The sequence below is a fragment of the Bolinopsis microptera genome, chromosome 9 (assembly GCF_026151205.1).
Source record: "Bolinopsis microptera isolate Bmic1 chromosome 9, MBARI_Bmic_1.0, whole genome shotgun sequence".
NCBI lineage: Eukaryota > Metazoa > Ctenophora > Tentaculata > Lobata > Bolinopsidae > Bolinopsis > Bolinopsis microptera.
In genome coordinates, this window is record NC_087080.1 from 7,941,349 (window position 1) to 7,960,378 (window position 19,030).

Consider the following 19,030-nt stretch of genomic DNA (forward strand, 5'->3'; position numbering starts at 1 on the left):
TGCTACACGGCGCTTGTTTGTTGTTCGCCGCGCGTGCTTTTTTCGCGCAAATTTTTAGTTTTTGGCCTATAACTTTCACATTTTCAGTTATTATCACATAATTATTATGGCATCGTAATCAGCTCATCGAGACGAAACTTTTAGTACTAATATTTTAAGATTTAAAGGAAAATTATTTTCAAAATTTTTCAATCTGAACTGTGAACACAATTTTGAAAAAATTGTTGAAAAAATTGGTGCTTCAAATATTATAATTTTGGTACCAAAAGTTGCGTCTGACTAATTTCATTACGATACTGTAATAATTATTTCAAAATATTCAATATTTTAGGAGTTATAGGCATTTTACGCAATAAATTACCCATTTTTCGTCCTTTGTACATTCTTGTAATGCACAGTAGGCCCACATATAGCTCGACGTTATTTTGCTACACGGTGAATTTGCATTATTCACACTTAGAGGCAACTTTTGGTACCAAATTTATCAAAATCAGAGACAAAAAATTCTGTGCCAACTCATGGCGCTTATTACATAGACTATGTTAAAGGATCCGGATCAGTGAGCATCTCACGATATGGTAGATGATAAACGGCACGAAAGAGATACTGTAGACTGATGCGGTCAGCAGAACTGTCAGAACACCCTGCCACTTGAGGCTGTTCTTGTTGGCTGCTTTCTTTCCCTTTATCAGGATGAGCACAGTAGCAATTACTATAACTATATTTGGCAAGACTTCAACCATGAGGGCGCTGATCGGCATTATTACCTCCCAATAAGAGGCAGAGAAACCGTAAATACAGTTGTATATCCTGTAGTCAAACATCACGTCATCTTTATCCACGAGCAGAAAGGAAGCAGGGAGACTGAGCGAGGATATCCAGATCCCCGCACAAAACTTGTGAGCCTGTTTACTGGACCAGGTTCTAGCTCTAAGGGGGTATTTCAACATCAGATACTTGCCTGTTGTCATGGTGCAGACCAAAAGACAGCCTGTTGGAAGGATGTAATACCCACTGCACACTCTGAAGTAACAGAGGGTGTTACCAAAGACCCAGCCATCAGCGATGATAGAGATTACCCCGGGAAGAACGAACGTGACTGCCATGATGAGGTCACACACCGCAATATGCTGAATGAGGACCACTATCCTTGACTATGATCTGATAGAAGCGACGAGTATTGTATGTGGCTCGCCCAAAAATTTCACGTGACTTTGGTTTTTATGGTTTTGCAGCCGTACAAAACGGTTTTACATAAACCCTAATCCCAACCATAACCCTAACCATAACCCCGAAGCTGAAGCTATCCATAACCCTTACCACAACCCCAACCCTAACCCGAGCCCTAAACAATCGAATTCATGTTTTACTAGCCTGTCACGTGACCAAAACGGTTTTTTGCCCATAACTCTCCAGGGAAGCATTTTTACCCTACGTCATGATTCGGAATCAGCGTCCAAAAATACACCGGTTGGGATCATTTTCATACCCAAAGGGCCTTTTCACAGGAATTTTCTTAAAATTTGGGCGAGCGATTTAGTAGGAGCGATTGTATGTAGTGTCACCAATAAGAGAGGTTATGAGCACTATAAAAAAAAAAAGAGATAAGATGAGCCACCCAGCCCAGGTGTACCTTGCTCCTTCACTCATCATACCAAACAAAGTGCGATCACTGTTATAGTTATAGACTACTATTGTGCGTTCATAGGGGAATTATGAGGCTAAAGAACGACTGTAACTTATGAAGTATAAAACTGTAGTTAAGGATTTTCATACTTTTTTTACGTTTTGAATTTTTTTTAAAATGAAGGTTGGTGGGTGTAACTGCAGATATATTGATTTTAGATCATCTACTATATGGCCGAATTAGCTTTCAGGTGAGCTCAAGTTATGAAATTCGATATTGTGTTTTTCCATTCAAATCATTACTTGTCATGTTGGTTTAACACAAAAATAAAGAACAAAAATGCAATGTAGATTAGAAATTGAATAGTTTTGAGATAACGATCATTGTGGCAGTAACAAACAATAAAACGAAAAGTATAGAAGATTTATAAGCGTCCTTTGTCTTTTAGCAATATATTAAGTACCACGGCATCAAATGTGTACACACAAAAATACTGGATGAAAGAGAAAGTAAAGCTGTTGAAAAGATCAAAACCAACCCGAAGTTTTTCTACAGCTTCGCCAAATCTCTGTCGAAGATAAGGCCTGCGAATTACAGGCCAGTCGCTCTCACGTCTCATATCATAAAAATGTATGAACGTGTTCTGAGTTCTCCGGGGAGTAATGGTTGATTTCATAGAGAAGAATCAGCTACTCTGTGACAACCAGCACGGGTTTCGTTCAGGGAGGAGCTGTCTGACCCAACTGCTGAGTCATGTGTATGGCATAGTGCAAGGCTTGGTTTTACTAAGTAAAGGCTTTTGATAGGGTGGATCACCGAGTACTTCTTCTGAAAATGAAACGGAAAAGCTGGTAAAATGGATTGAATCCTTCTTGACTAACAGTAATCGCAAGCAGTGTGTAGTACTGGATGGAGTGTCATCACTTTCTGTTGCAATCCTTAGCGGAGTGTTTGAGTCCGTTGTTTTTTATTCTTTTCATCAACGACATGAAGTTGTGTGTCACCGGATCAATCATCAGGTTCTTTGCAGATGCCCCGATCAATTCTGCGGCACATCTATAGTCTAACAGATGCTGAGATATTACAGCATGATCTCAACTGTGTCGTTAAGTGGGAAAAATGGAACAACATGGCACTTCACGAGGATAAATTTGGGCTACTTAGTACTTGTCCTCAAAACACCTAGACCACCTATTTGCCGGGAGGCCGACTTACAGGCTCCCTATTATCAGGTGTTCCACGGTGATCAGATCATGTCACCAATTAGTGACGTATAATTAGTGATGTGATCCATCAGTAGAATTTAATTGGCCTAGAAATGGGCTAAATAATAAATATAGGGTAGAGTTCATATGTCAACTCTGTTCATCATAGCTGTACATTAAGAAGTAAACATGATCTTAAGACAAATTGGTCCTATTGGTCACTCGAAATCAACCCGTTAAGAATGAAATTTAGGCGTGATGGTTGTTTTTGCGTATTTGTTACCTGTTACTAATTGATTAACAGGATCAACATATTGATTGTATTGGTAAAACATGGAATTGAAGGTATAAGGGATCATTATTGAGTTCTGAAACAAAGTTTAATCGATTTCTCGTGCAATTTTAGATCAAAATGAATTTATAACAAGGTCGATATGTTGGTAAATTTCTAGCTTTCTGTCAGAAAATAAATCTGGGCTTCCATAGGGGGTAATTAGACATACACTATACAGTATAATACACTTACATCCACATTCACAAGCATGCGAGCTCACCTGGACGGGAAACAGAGAACAAGCTCTGGTGACGTCATAATCACGTGACCTCAGACCCAATCAATTTGGGCTATCCTACGAAAAAATGTGTATTGACTTGTTAATTTAAATCAAAAGTACTACAATAAAAAGCTACAGAGTTGACATGTGAACTCTACCCTATATCTAGCCCATTTCCACATGTTATACCCCTCCAAAGTGTTTAAATATTTAGGGGTGATGGTTTCAGCTGACTTATCCTGGAGTCCCCATGTTACCCTTATAGCTTAACGTGCTCGTAGAGTTGCTGCCTGGTTCTGAGTGCGTTTAAAACGAGGAACAAAGTCACCATGCTGACCCTTTACGAATCTCTCATCAGAAGCCACCTCGAGTACTGTTGCCCCTTATGGAATATTTCCAAGAGTGCACACGTCCAACAACTAGAAGGGGTTCAGTGCATGTTCACAACGAGAATAGATGGCCTGCAGCATCAAACTACTGGCAGAGACTCAAGGCCTTAAATTTGAAGTCATTGCAACGGAGGAGAGAAAGATATACCATTATCCACAATACGGAAAGTGCTGCACAGCAAGTGCCCAAATGATGTCAACATCCAGTTCTCCGCGACACTCCGACATGGCCAAAAGGCAGTTATTCCCACTCTGAATAAATCGAGCAGTCAGCACAACCAAACACTTTACGACAATTCGTTTGCAGTTATTGGACCTCGATACCAAACATGCATACTATCGAAGATCCCCTGCACTTTAAAGAAATGCTTATGTAACGTTTGTGAAATCATTCCCGGATGAGCCTCCATTGGCAGGATACAGCTGTCGAAATGGAAACTCGTTATTGGATTTGAATGGAATAAAGGCAGCGACCTCGCTGTCCGGGTGCGGTGGTCAGTAACTCTGTCCGGGTGCGGTGGTCAGCAACTCTGATGACCCGATAGAGGATTCTATGAAGCACACCAAAGTAAAAGTAAGTAAATCCGCGGGCCTCTCAATATTCACTTGGCCGGGAAACTGTTGAAACTGTTGTACGAGTCCCCATAACTGATGTCTGGCCTGATTGATTTAATATATTACCACAAGTTGATTGTATCATAGTTACCAACTCAAATGTATGTTTACTGTTTAGCTAATATAAAAGCTGATAGATTGAAACTGAAAGGTCACTATCATGGTTTACTGACTAATAAAGACCATTCAATATAATGAAAAAATTACTCACCATCAGATGCACCTCTGCAAACAATCCCTCTGACAAATTTCCGGAACTTTGAAACAGTAAAATAGTAGATAAAGAAGTTGGACATGATATGGAAATTCAGAAAAGCACAAGCTACACTGTAGTACTTCAACTGAAACTGACCAACTTTTGTCGGGTCTTTCTCCAGGAAAGGCTCAACAATACTGTACGCTACGAAAGGCAGGATAGAGAAAATGTAAACTCCTGATGTAACTAAAACTGTCAGCATGCCAGCCAATCGCAATCCCTCTCGGACCACTGACCTAGCCTTCTTCAGCAGCAGAACTGAAGTAACGAAGATTGTCATGCCAGGAAGAAGTGCCATGACACAGAAAAGGGCAGGTTTAAGCCAACCCCAAATATTAGCTGTGTATCCGTAAGTGCAATTGTACTTTCTTGAGTCAAAGCAAACATCAGTCTTATCCACCAGAGACTGAGTTAAAGGTAGACCAAGACAGAAAACCCACATCACGGTGCAAATCACCTGAGACCTGCCTGATGTCCAAACCCTTGCCCTCATCGGACAAATACCATTAGCAGCTTACCACTAGTCATGCCTGCTATTAAGAAGAAGCTCAGTGAAAATGCGTAGTAAGACAGATAAGCTGTACAGGCACAGAAGGCTTGTCCAAGGACCCAGCCGTTAAAAGCCACTGAGACGAATCCAGGAAGCAAGTAAAAGACAGCTAGGATGAGATCAGTGATTGCTAGATGTTGGATGAATGGTATCAAACCAGCATGGACTTGTATAGCGTTGTATCCTATAGATGCGATCAGGATAGTGGTATCTCCAAATAGTGAGGTTAGTAATACAAGTGCATTCCACACGGCCCACGTGTAGCTAGCTCCTGCACTGTCTACCCCGTGCAGTGTTACATTGGAGTACACACAAGCTCCGTAGACGTGATAGTTTGTTGAGTTCGGCATTTCCTGGGTTGACAATATTTATAGGATCACCATTGCTTCTGATAGTGGAGTGTTAATGTTGAGGTCATGTAAGCAATAATATAGTGCAGGTAGATGAATTTATTCGATTTTTTACAACTTCAAAAGATTTCAAAGGCGAGATTAACCAAACAAAACAACGTATGATGGATGCAACTGCGAGTTTAACTTTAACCAAAAAAACAATGGATGTAAATTGTGTAAAGAAATTAAACTTTTGTTCGGGCATAGAAAAGATCGACACATATCTATATGGTTAATTTGTGATTCAAGTCATGGCATGATCGGATTTGCATTATTAACTCTATTTGTTACATTTTTATACAAAAAGTTTTGATAATAAATATAATTTGTGGTCAAAATATCGGGTAATATTAAATTACTTATATTACTAGTCAAAATGAAGCTTTTCTTGGAATGAAAACTGTGCTTGGCAGCTTGAATCCAACTATTGGAGCCTTATTAAGATGTATAGTGTTTACTGCATGTGCCACTGCAAGTGTCTTATTGTTATGTTATCGTTGTCATATTGTTATTTCTTTTCTCAAAATTGTCTTTTCTATACGTTATTGACGAATGACTCGGTGGAATAATTCATTGAACCGGTTAGAAAAGTATTAAACAATTAGCTGGTATTGTCAGCGGGTTCTATTGTCCGTGTTTCTAAGGAAGAATGTGTCATTGTATTGTTATTGGATTACAGTTACACCCAGCCTTGAGCAGAACACTGAACGCTATAGGTTCCGTACAGACTCAACTCTGCACCCATGTCAATATGTTCATTATATGCAAGCCTCTTGATTTATAATTCACATTACGTGTCAGGAAGCATATTCACGGCTTTAAAAAAGAAGAGAAGCTTGGCCAAGATAGCCCACGAGAGGATAGCATTGAGATGCTCTGCCTACCTCTGGGGTGTGGCAACCCTGGGGAAGGTTGCCGGTGAAATCAGAGTGAATGGTGGAGGATGGTGTATTAAGAAGTGATATGAGTCAAAATGATACGCTTAAATGCCAGCTGGGTTTGGAAAAGTAAAACGAGACGAGACAGCATATGAGATAATACTTTAAGTCACCCCGGTCTGATCCAGCTCTTCCGGCACAATTAAGCGTTTGGTGCGGTTTGCGAAATTGACAATCGTGGTGATGTGTTGGTTGTCGAATATGTCATTGACAGAGAGGTTATAGTAGTCCTGGAAATATGTACCTCTAATTTGGGCAATAGCCGACACTGTCCAAGTATATTTACGGCTATCGACAGACAAAGGAAAACAGTGAGAATAACTGGTAAAACTACCTTATCCGGCGTAAGTTGACCGGAAACTGCATGAACGGACATAATTTTGATCAGTATTTAATTTATTTACCTTATCGGACTTTATTTAAACGGACATTAAAATGAACACTAGGGAGTAGGGCCTCCAGCGTCCAACTCCAATTAATGTCCGTTCAAATAAAGTCCGACAAGGTATATGAAAATGACGTTTCGGGACTCGTTAGCGTTTTACTAAGATTACGGAATATGAAATTAACATATTAACCTATAAATACATTAGGTGCACGGTAGTATAGACAAGGAAGCACAAAGTAGTCCGTTGATTAACAGAATACATGATGTATTTTGTTGTACAGTGGTTGGAGACTCTCTTTTCGTCCCCGGTAATTAATCGTGATCAACCCACTGAAGAGAGCGAAAAAATAAACATACTATCGATGACAAAAACAAAAGTAACAAAAGATAGCAGTCTATTATATTCATATAACTATAAGCGACTAACGCGAATAGAGTGATCTAATTACAATCTGTGTGACGATCTGTGTAAAATTGTGTTATAACACAAAGTGTTGGATTCTAATTATATAGTAAAGTTATTGTAGTTTTGATAATTTGAATATTCAATACTTCTACTACATCATTGAATACTTTACTTTAATTATGCTAATCACCAGCCATCCTGTCCATTTAGTTGTAAAACCTTCTATGAGGATAATTATAAAATACAACAACTTGAATTGTAAAAAACTCAGTGTAACACACCTTGCAAGTTAGTTATACAATTAAACACAACACTATAAGGCAACGTTATATACTACGCTGTTGAATAATGAAACCTGAGAGTATATACAAAGGCTGGAGCAAATTTAGCGAATTGTACAGCTAACAAGAAATCACCTAAACTCAATACACATTTGCTTTCTGATGACTTCTTTTCGTTTTATATCTCCACTGCTAAGTACATAGTGCTATACAAAATAGTGTATAAAAATAATATTGAATAACGGACAATTTATGAATATTAATACTAGTTACTTGTAACTGATAGGTGTTGATTAATAGTTACATTGTTATCTGGCAAGGGATAGACGGGTTCTCTGCACTGGGAGTTTAATTCCAATTCCACGCATCGGATCATACATTGCATTCGATTTAAATTAGTGAGGTTTTGCGAATTTAAATAATTCTTGGCAATGAAAAATTCAAATTTGGTAAATCGGTTCATTTACTGCTAATAAATGAATGTGATTGTAATATCAAAATTAAATTAGCTATAACATTACATTTCCACATATAATTAAATCATGAATAAAATAAACATATTCTCTTCTAGCTGAATCTTAAGCTTGCGCTGGGATCTTTTTGATTATTTAGTAGCTCAACCACAAATCCGATGGGGAGGGGTACTATGTTGTTTCTGACACGCGACACATATTACACTGTGACTTATTAGCCATTCAGCTTCCAGTATCGACCACTCAAACTCATAACCACCCTCGTGTGTCAATACAAATATAGTTCACCTCCTCATCAGTACCAAGTTCTACTTATTATTTAATAAAATGCCTATCAAATCACGTGATAAACGCTTTATAATAGTGCTTTAGTTCTTGTAAGCGGCAGTTATCTCCTTTCTAAAGTTGTAGATTTGAAATAAACGTATAAAACATGGTTATAAAATACAAAAGTCGATGATTATCGGAAAAAAACACCTAATACCAGCTATATTGAGTCCATTTTACCTCCTAAAGAGTCACTTTCGGTGAATCACTTATACCCATCAGTTTTATCACAATTATTTAAGTAACTGTCCCCTCAACCTTCCACTCTTCTTCATAACTCCAAAATCAAACCGATTAAAAAAGTGCGAGGTTGGTTAATTAACCGAGGCTGTCCATGTCCATGTGCCGTTGGAAGGGAGGAGAGGGAGGACTATTGTACTTGTTCCTGCACATGCACCTCCATATAGCCTTTATGAAGAAGTGGATGAACTCTATTACCGTGAAGAGAGAAGCCCCAAGTAGCATACCCATCTGCCCTCCGACATCGCCTGACAAGCACGTGGTTTGGTTTATTTAGATAAGAGTGGCTTGTATAATGTATATGTGTGATGGTGTAATATATGTGGATTCTAGTGGGGACTGGGGAGGTAAGGCATATTTTTTTGAGACGTGACGGCAATTAACAAATCAGCTCCCACTATTGACCAATCAAACCCCAGAATCACTGTCACGTGTCAAAAAATATGCTTCACATGCCCGCCATGAGAATCCTCATCTATTTATTAAATGATTGAAATCTCAGATCATTGTCAAAGACATAAACATTAACTTATAAATTAAATCGTTAAATTGAATGTAAGCGCTGTATTATACGTGTCGTGGGGAACAAAGTTAGAAACTGGTTATTTACTTAAAAATAAAACTAAAGACCCTCACCTATGAGTTGAGTATAGTCGTACTTTCTGTATTCCTTGATGTTTGATTCCTACCAAAATAAGAGACCATTACGGTTAATTTGATATCCAGAAATATAGCTTTCAACCGGTTATCAACTATTATCTTATTATACAATCGGCTAACTTCACGTTTCCAATGAACCCAGTGAGAGTTGAGTAATAAAAACGCCCATACAAATAGATGTACCTGAATGCTAGTAAACAAAACTTTAAGGACCATCAAGTTCTCATATACTGTTTCCTCTGTTTCTACGTTGTAATCCTCCACCGTGTCGTTCGGGTTATTCAGATTATTACCGTTTACTAACATATTTAACTGACCGAGCTTTTCTTTTGCGTAAAATTTACTGCAGAAATGTTTATGTTATGATTAGGTTATAGCAAAGAATAACATTTAAACTTAAAGATATTGTTAAGTCTATTTGACAAGGCTAAATTAAATTTAAACTATCGCTTTGGGTATAAGTTATAAGATATAGTCGATCGAAGTATAATTTGATTTTATCACATTTTTCTGTTCCGTTCAATTTAACGGCCGCCCTAACCTGAGCCGTGAACTGCTTATGGTAGCCTCGTACCAAATCTCCTCACACGCCGGCTCGCAGTGCTCACAATGCTTTATCCCATCGTCCATGTTCACGAACTGGTCCGCTGAGAGAATTATCAAAATTCACAAACTTTGATATAATAGACTACAAAAGTACAAAGCGAAATGTTATGTTGTCGGGTTGGCGGTATAAATTTTTTAACACTTGACCGTGAGATATTGGGTTCGAATCTTAGCGCTACCCTACCACGGAGTGCAAAGTGTCACTGATATTTGGGTAAGGGGTCAATATGAATCGCTTCACGTTTGTAAGAGTGTTGATAACTTGGCAAACATTAAATGGTCGGGGTACACCGTTCGGGAGTAGAGAAAATGTTTGATCTATTTAAAATTTGCATTAATAAAGTGCACCCACAAGCTTAGTACTTACTAAACTCAACAGTTGCGGCGAGGGCACACTCGGCCCACACTTTAAGAGTACATCCCACAAACTCCTTGTCTGCTTCATACTCGGGATGAGGTGGCAGGATGTGGACACACCCACATTTCTTCATTACGTGATCATCCCGACACAGCTTGTTGCAACTGTGTAAGATTATGTGGTTTGCTTATTAATTGTTGGTTATTAATTTTAATTTGTTTATTCCACGTAATTGATTAATTAATCAGGTTATTTGATTGTGTATTATAGTTGAAATAGATATTTGATTTTGTGAGGTGGAAGATTGGTTGTGTCCTAGTTATTTGCATTAAAACACACGTCATTTCAATGACTGTATTCACTTTAAAAGCAAAGATGTCTAAATGAATAATTATCACAAAAACGTTAATTCTCAACTCTTTCGCTAACTTCAGCTAAAACTAGAGGTGTGCAATTAATTTAAAAACGCACGTCGACTGTAAGTATCAGTACCTGTTAGTTGAGTAGGTCCCGTAAGCATTAGTTTTCATGTGTGGGTTACAACTTCCAGCTGGGGGGCCAATGTTTTGTTCCTGGAAGGAAATAGTTCAACACAATTTACTAAACTCCCACTATAATTGAGATGTCTGTTATAAATATTTGATTTACTTTTAGGAAATAATAAGCAATTTTTAGGAAATAATAATTATAAACATTTTTAGGAAGTAATAAACATTTGTAGGGTATAGTAAGCACCACTAACCCGGTATTTCCTCAGATCAGACTTGTAGACATTGCCTGGGGACATGAAGAACCCAGATGTCATGGTGGAGGAATATGTACCGTTATCTGTGAACGTCACTGTGTATCCGTACTCTGGTTGCAGCTTCGCAAACGAACTGTGGGGGAAGTTTATAATAAATTTTCATATTTATAATATATATATTTTTAATTTTCATGATAAACGTATAGCTTATGTCATTGGAGTAGTAGTACTTGAGTTTGCTACAATATGCAAACGTTAAAATTCGCCAATTTATCCAAGCGACTTTTTCGAAACAAACAGCATATCGTTTTTTCACATGAGCTGTTGTCGAGTCTGTTGATTTTGTACAAGAACAGTGCTGAAGATTGCTGTTACATGATTAGTAATTACTGGAACATATTCCCAACTTTCAGAGAGTTTAAATATAGTGTGTCTACATTAATAATGATGCTGTTAAACGAGACTAATTTGGGCAGCGTTTACCACGGACAAATTTCCCCCACAAAGAAACTCAAACACGATGTTCAGCAGGTGTGGAACCCTATTAGCACTGCAGATCCTATTAGTACAGTCACCAGTCATTAGTCACAGTGTCAGTGTCACAATGAACCTACCAAGTTCCACTTCCAGCTATCAGTTTAGCTCTCAATATATCACAATCTTGCCGGTAATGGTAAGCTGACAAAATAGATAAGCTGCCTATTATATTGTCCCCAGACGTGGCAGTCCTGATAACAATGTCCGTTATATTTATATTAGCTAGGTTTTATAACAATCAGAAATAGGTCCCGTCACAGCTGCTACTATTTAGCTGCTTTGTTACCTTTACACCTTTAGTTGTTATCACGACAGATTCATGGAGTTTTCTTAATTTGTTGCCTGTTATCGTTATCACGACAAATTAAAGTTATGTTATCTTTTTAGTTTTTACCTGTAGTCTGTAGTAGTTGTACAGCAATGTAGTAGTTGTACAGGCAATGCATTACCTTAGTCCTTAGTATTGCTGTACAACTACTACAGAAGTTATCCCGATATAACACTCGACCTCTGCCTGATCCAGAGGATGTCACCATTTTACCTTCACACAGACATCGAACGCTGTAAGAAGGACGATCAGACCTCGTTATTTACCTGTAGTCGTTGAGATCCGCGAAGAAGGTGAGCGTTATCTCGCCATACTCTCCCACTTTCGTCCACAAGTCTCCCCGAGGGTTGATTCTGTAGCAGGAACCACTTAGCGACACTTCCTGTAACCAGTGCCATGTTAGTGTAATGAACTGTAAGTGTATTGAAAAGTAATTTTAGTATCACTGACAGTGTAACACTTATACTAGTAGTTTATATTTCCTGGTGTAAGTTGTCAGTACAAAAACGGTATGAGCGTCTACAATGGTTCACGTTTTGCTCATAGAACCTAATAGTCTCAAGATTCAGATTTTTCGTTCGTAACAATTCATTGTGTACTAAACTCGCTTAATTTATCCCTATTTTTATTTGAAGATTTTAAATTCTAACTCTTACTCACATTAACATTAAGCAGTAATTTAATGTAAATGTGTGGTGGTTAACCTACTCACCACTACCAGCTAAAATGGTGATCTTGAGTACTGGAGGAACCAGTTCTGGAGGAACTACTAGTCCTCCACCACAACTTTACAAAACCCCACAATATTCAGAGGGTTATGTTCAGGATCCTAGCTACTGTTGACTGGGTGATGTGTCTCCTGATAGCACCATTTGTCGCACATAACGCTAACAGTGGGGACATTTTCAATGGAGGTCATGGTAAACACGAGGACAGCTGTACTGATAAAGGTGATAGTAAAAAAGATGGCTCTACTAAAGGTGATACTGGTAAGGGTGACTTTGACGAAAGTAACTTTGATAAAGGTAAGAATGTAAATAAGGGAACCCTTACTGCGGCGGAATCATTCCAAGCCTGCTTTGTCAATAATCCAACCCTCTCACTACGAATATACGGCAACGTAGCTGCGATTCTGATAGTTCTACCGGCTATATTATGCCATTATGGGCGGCTCTAACTGTTGTCAGGCTGATTCAGATCAGATACCCGCTAAAACACATTTGATTTGAATTGTGCTGCAGATAATCCTGACTGTTGTTATCTTAAACTCCGCACGACCTAGTTCTACGACAGTTCCTTCAATGGTCGTTTGGATCGGGTCAACTCAACACGTTATTCTCACCTTTTGGGTATCCAAACTGGCCCAAAGTAACCGTGTCTGTGATTCTGTATGCGATGCCGATACTCTACCAATTTGTGGGACTTATAGCCTGCGTTTTGACCATAGTAACGCTAATGGGTAACAAAAAAGTGAACACAGGAACACAGTCCAAGAGAAATTACACGAAGATTACCCTGAAGATTCTCCTAGGAAACTCGTATAGTTTCATCTACCTGGTCTTCGTTTGCGGGGTAGCGTTCCCTTCCGTAACTCGCTACTACACTCAGGGAACCGGTACATATTCTTACTCCGCAATCAATCTGGTAGCAAGCAGTGTAGTACCTTGCTTCTTAGGGAACCTGAGAATATGGAAGAAGACATCGAGCAAGACGGCTACTGGGGACACTAATCTCAGTGCTATATCTGCTAAGTGAACACGTGACCTGCAGATCTGCGTGATATCTGGGGAATCTACTGACTAAGTGATGAACGTACATAAACTTAATGACCAACTTACTGATCGCAGGACACTGAAGAAAAGACAAATCCTTAGATCATTAATCCCGTGCTCGAAATGCACCTTAGTATGCTTATTGTACAGCTCAGATGATTCGAACAATACGGTAAGTAAGACAGGTATAGTGGTGATCAGAGTATGGAATCATGGTCGTCCTTAGAAAGTACATCAACGGGCAGAGAGTAATTCAACCCCCTCTGGAAGGACACATTTCTATATTGCCGGAGAAAGGATCGATCGTCTCGCTGTTGGACTCACCCCTCCAAGAGACGGAAGAACGCTATACTAAATTTGACAGTTTCGATATAGTTTTGGATTACCTGTACACATATCAGGCAACTCAAAGCTCATACCAAAGTACCAAGCTACTAGAGGCCTCATATGATCAGGTAGACGTAAATGAAAAGAAATGCAAAACTTTTTTGTTATTTCTGATTGCATTTAATGAACATCTTATTTTTCTTTTTAAGAAAATATTGTAACTTTCCGATAATCTCTGTTCCGAAATTTTCATCATTTGTTGGGGCACTTAAAAAACACGTTATACTCGTGATTTTTACTTCATGATTTTTAAAATCTAACTATAATTTCATTCATTAATTCATCTGGTCGCCCTCGTGATAAAAATCTTTTAACCATCTGTGTTTGGAACCTCCTTCATTTCTCTTACTCTATGACGTCAAACAACACTATTGAATACAAATGTTGTGGTTTAAATTAGATAAACTCCTTTCTATACCACCTGCCACACATGTAACGTGACTTTAAACCCGTTATCATTGGGATGACTGTTGTAGTTTAGTAAAATTAAAATGACACTTGTGACTAGGGGCATTGTTTTATCTTCTGCTGTGTTCTTTTCTATCTAGCTTCTTTGTTTTATTTTTTATTTTACCACCTTTCAGGGTAATGTCCAAAATTGTAAACTAGATGTAAATATTTAAATGAAATAGTTTGTGGATGGCAGTCGTATCGAGATTCTGAGACCTAGTATATCCCACATCACGCTTGCAGTTATATCGTTTTTAAGAGATATTTTCACGCACCGAGCCAATCTTCAAACAATCAGAATACAATTTGATTATTTCTTAGGGAAGCGCAATGGAAGATAACGTTGAAAGCTCTTCTAGTACAACAACCATCTTCATTCCTACATACAACTCATCACTTGACAGTCTCTACGGAGTATTGTTTCTCGTGTGTTTCCTAGTAGGTAGCCTAGGAAACATCTCCTGCTTCTTCTTCTTCAGATCCAGGAAGCGCGACGTTTCAAACTGGATCTACCAGCTGATCACTGTTAACGATATAGTGATCTGTGTCAGTGTGCTACCAGTGGGGTTAGCTTACCTCAACCACCGCTCTCCAGGACTCCTATTTGTTACAAACTGGTCGTGTTGGTCCTGGTCGTACATCTGGAACTCTAATTGCAGACTGAGTGTGTTCCTGGTGGTGGTGTTGTGCTCTTCCAGAACCTGGTCCCTCCTCCGTCCCTTCTACCCCCAGACGACTGGACTGGTGTTGGCTGTGGTGCTGGTTTATTTCATCTTCACTGTGCTCCAACTTGTTGGTATCAATCTTCAGCCGGGTTTCAGATTGGGCTATAATGCGGTTATTGGAACTTGTTCTGTAATGGTTGACTACGATCTGCTTAACACATCGGATGATACAAATATGATATGGATTTTACTAGAAATTGGAATGATCGTGACTTTCTGTTTACCTTTGGTGGTGGTGACTATAAGCTCAACAATATCAACCTACTTGCTGAACAAACAGATGATCTCTAACATGGAATGCTCCTCAGCCTCATCAAGACGCTTGATGGACTCCCGCCGCAAAGCTTCAATCACTATTCTGATATTTTCACTCGTTTACGGATTCTTTAATCTCCCCTTAGTTGTATTATTCGTCGTTCAATCCATAGAATCACGGTCAGGCCAACTCTTCAAGGATGCAATATTTCACTTTGACATGAGCGATCCAGAGTACTACTACTACACTTTCAACTACATATACACTTTGAGCACTGCTCTGAACTCGGCTATAAACCCTATATTGTACTTGTGGCGCATGCCTGACTGCAGAACTGCTGTCTTGAAATGTATAAAGACATTGCTCAGGAAGACACCTGAGCCTACCACCAGCATCTATTTATAGATGAAGTTCTTTGATTGATCAAAACAAGTTACTGATCCTAAAAAACTTATGTGCTGACTTGCCTCTTCAACAGAAATAAAGACATAATTAAATTTACTTATTTAGATTTATAATCCTGAATTACTATATTGATGCATGGGTTATGCTATCACTAACATCGGCGGAACGAATTTTTGAAGCTCTGTTTCATACTATTTGTTTCTATTTCTCACTCGCAATAATCAATTGAAAAGATCGGTCAGAATCCATAAGATAACTGACAAAATGTTTCATAGTCGCATGTGCTTACCCATTCATAATGATTGTGACCACTTCCATCATACTCCTCATCCCAATGCAGTTTCCTTGAAGTAAAGTTTGGGTTGCTAAACGGTTCTACCATTTGACACTTCTCTCTGAAAATAAAGTGTGATTCATGAACCGGATCTAGCCAATAATTTTATTTTTGTTCTAATTTTAATACTTTAAATTAGTTAATTTTGTAGAACAGTAGAATTCTGAGTTTATAGAGTTTACAAAATCGTTTAATTGAATAGAAAATAAAATGTTGTTTACAAAATTTAATTTCTTACGTGTAATGAGTGCATTGTAACAGTCCCACTCGTGGGCGTCCTTTCCACATGATATCATGATATGTCATATCTGCATATCTGAAATATGGAATTATATTGCAGCTTTTCTCTAAAAAAAGCCAGATGGTAAGGCAAATAACAAATATTCTAGTGCCGAACAAGTCATTGATATTAAAATCGAAACGATGAAAATAAGGTCTCTCAATATCTTAGAAAAATATCGATCATCACAGGGATACTCTGCATAATCTCTCATTAATAACTTAATTAATAACTTAATTAGTTAGTACAAAATCAATTAGTAAACTTTAAGTAAAATAATACTTACGGTTTATAGTCTTCGTTTTCGAACAATTTGTGAGTTACATTTGCGTCGTAACTTCGAAGCTCTTTCATAAGTTCCTCCAGCTTTGGAAACTTATTTAGGTAAGTTTTACTGGCCTGCGGTTATGGTTTTAATATGATTTTATTTTATTTTAAAGCGTACGATTCATTCGAAACCGAGAAATTATAATCGCGAGTAATATTTATTTAAGTTGTAATGTAAAAATGAAAACTTGTGTATCATGGATTCTATGTGGAATCAGATTAAGCCCTAAGAGTAACAGTACACAATTATATATATTATATTCGTGGTATACGAATTTTGGGAATGAAAGGAATTGTCGTAATGTCGTAGTTATAAGGTCGAAAATTGCAACGTCTCTTTTAAAGCACCCAATCGCATCGTAGCCTGTATTTCTTATAATCGGAACAAATGTACTAACAATGTTGTTAGGGCAGACGTTGATGGTGGGGTGAGTTATCGCTGCTTCTTTACCATGTTCTGGTTTGGGTGTGATTATCTCTTCAATCTTCGTTCCTGTGTGAGATGATAATCAGCTTACCTGAGTGTTATGTGCTGTTTAAAATAGGGACGCAATTGGTTTTGAACCAACTTCCTTACTGTTTAAAATATCCTAAATAAATTGAGCAAAGAGGTACAATTTCTATTTCTAAATTGAACAGCTGCGTCAAATCTTGTCACTGATTCTCAATAATAATGTGCACGTACCCGTTTCCATGGAGAGGTATTTAGTGACGCTGACACAGACGATGTACATTGTGTAAGCTACTGCTGTTAGCCACAGCACTAGGTAAATAAACCTCACAAACTGAAACACATTTGTTCAATGTTCATTCTGTTGGTTTATTTTTGGCTCTTGTTCATTCGCTTTCAAACTCTGTAGTCTGTACAGAAATATAAATGGAATGCTGGTATAGTTTTCCACGACCATTAATCAAGATTCAAGACACGATTTCTCTGAACTCCTAGACATATTCTTGCAATTTATCCTAAATCCAAAAATCCTGGCATTGTGCCAAAATTGATAATTCGTTGTAAGCAGCCGTCATTTTGTGACGAGATAAGCCCAATTGTACACATAGACGTGAGGTACTCAGATCAAGATAGATGAGACAAACTCCCCGCACCCTCACACCTCACAGTAATCACACCTCACAGTAATCACAGCCTCAATACAGCTCAGAGACATACCTGGTAGGCAGCGTGGAAGACATACTTTATCCCATGTGACGTGGTCTCCGTTGTGAACTCCTTGAAGTCCTCAAAGAAACTCTAAGAGGGAAAGGTCACGTGTTTATGAGAGAAAGGTTTAAGATAAGTCTACAAAAGCTTGCGGAGGAGTCTTAATCACTCCTAGTCACGCGAGGGCGTTAATTTGAACACTGATATGACAGACAGCTAGCTTATTTTAAAACTATTATAAAATGATTTACTTTTTCAACATTTCTTGCACAATAAATTTGCTAAATCAACATTGTCTGGGACTCATTTTTTTCAAAATACCGCTCTAATTTTAAGTGAGACTCATTAAATAGTCTTGTCACCTGCTTTGGAGGTGAGTCTGGGGGCTTTGCCTCGTTGTTGTTGAGGAGCATAGTCTCGTCTGGATCTACATTAGACAGTTTCTGTTATTAACCACAAATTGAGCTGGTCTTACTTTTGAGCATGTATATAATATATTTGAAGTAGCCAGACAACTTGGTCCAGTCTTATGAGCTGGTGACTGCAGCTGACATGCTATTTAAACTTGCAGGTTTCATGAAAATTGCAGTCTATTAAAAACTCCCAAAAAATGCGACCAAGTGATTATTCTATTATAGTTTATAACTCAAATACGGTTTGAAAACGTCGGTTATTTATCAAGTACAGTGTTTTTAGGTTATACGTCATACGTGACTTTGATGGATTATATTGACGTTTGGATATCCTCAACAAAAGTTTGGGCTTCCTTCAAAAACAATTTTAATGAATAATTTTAATTGTAATCATGAGATCCTTCAAAGGTTCAAACTTGGCTATTGGAAGAGGGTGCAACCAGAAATACGAATCTTTTCACCGATACGTCGGAGGCACAGCTTCCAATGAAGTGAATTTCTTTGTTACTTACAAATAAGTGGCAGTTCTAAAAAGTAAGCACACTCTAGCTCTGGTACGATAAATGGAAAAATGGGGCATCTTGACACCATTATTGAGATTTTGGATTACTGCTAAACCAACCGAAGGGCCTTCATTCAATGCTTAA

The 19,030-nt window shown here is 38.2% G+C and overlaps 1 protein-coding gene across 1 annotated transcript; it reads right to left on the bottom strand.

Moving 5' to 3' along the window:
* Nucleotides 1-8,087: 8,087 nt before the first annotated feature.
* Nucleotides 8,088-18,393, bottom strand: LOC134820933 (acid-sensing ion channel 5-like). Its single transcript, XM_063831598.1, has 15 exons — nt 18,333-18,393; nt 17,980-18,060; nt 17,497-17,596; nt 17,210-17,304; nt 16,771-16,883; nt 16,443-16,520; nt 16,160-16,265; nt 12,142-12,257; nt 11,008-11,143; nt 10,758-10,837; nt 10,275-10,429; nt 9,843-9,948; nt 9,485-9,644; nt 9,278-9,326; nt 8,088-8,889 (listed from the first exon to the last, which is right to left on the bottom strand). The coding sequence occupies exons 1-15, from the start codon at nt 18,381-18,383 to the stop codon at nt 8,720-8,722; spliced, it is 1,596 nt and encodes a 531-aa protein (XP_063687668.1). The 5' UTR covers nt 18,384-18,393; the 3' UTR covers nt 8,088-8,719.
* Nucleotides 18,394-19,030: the final 637 nt, after the last annotated feature.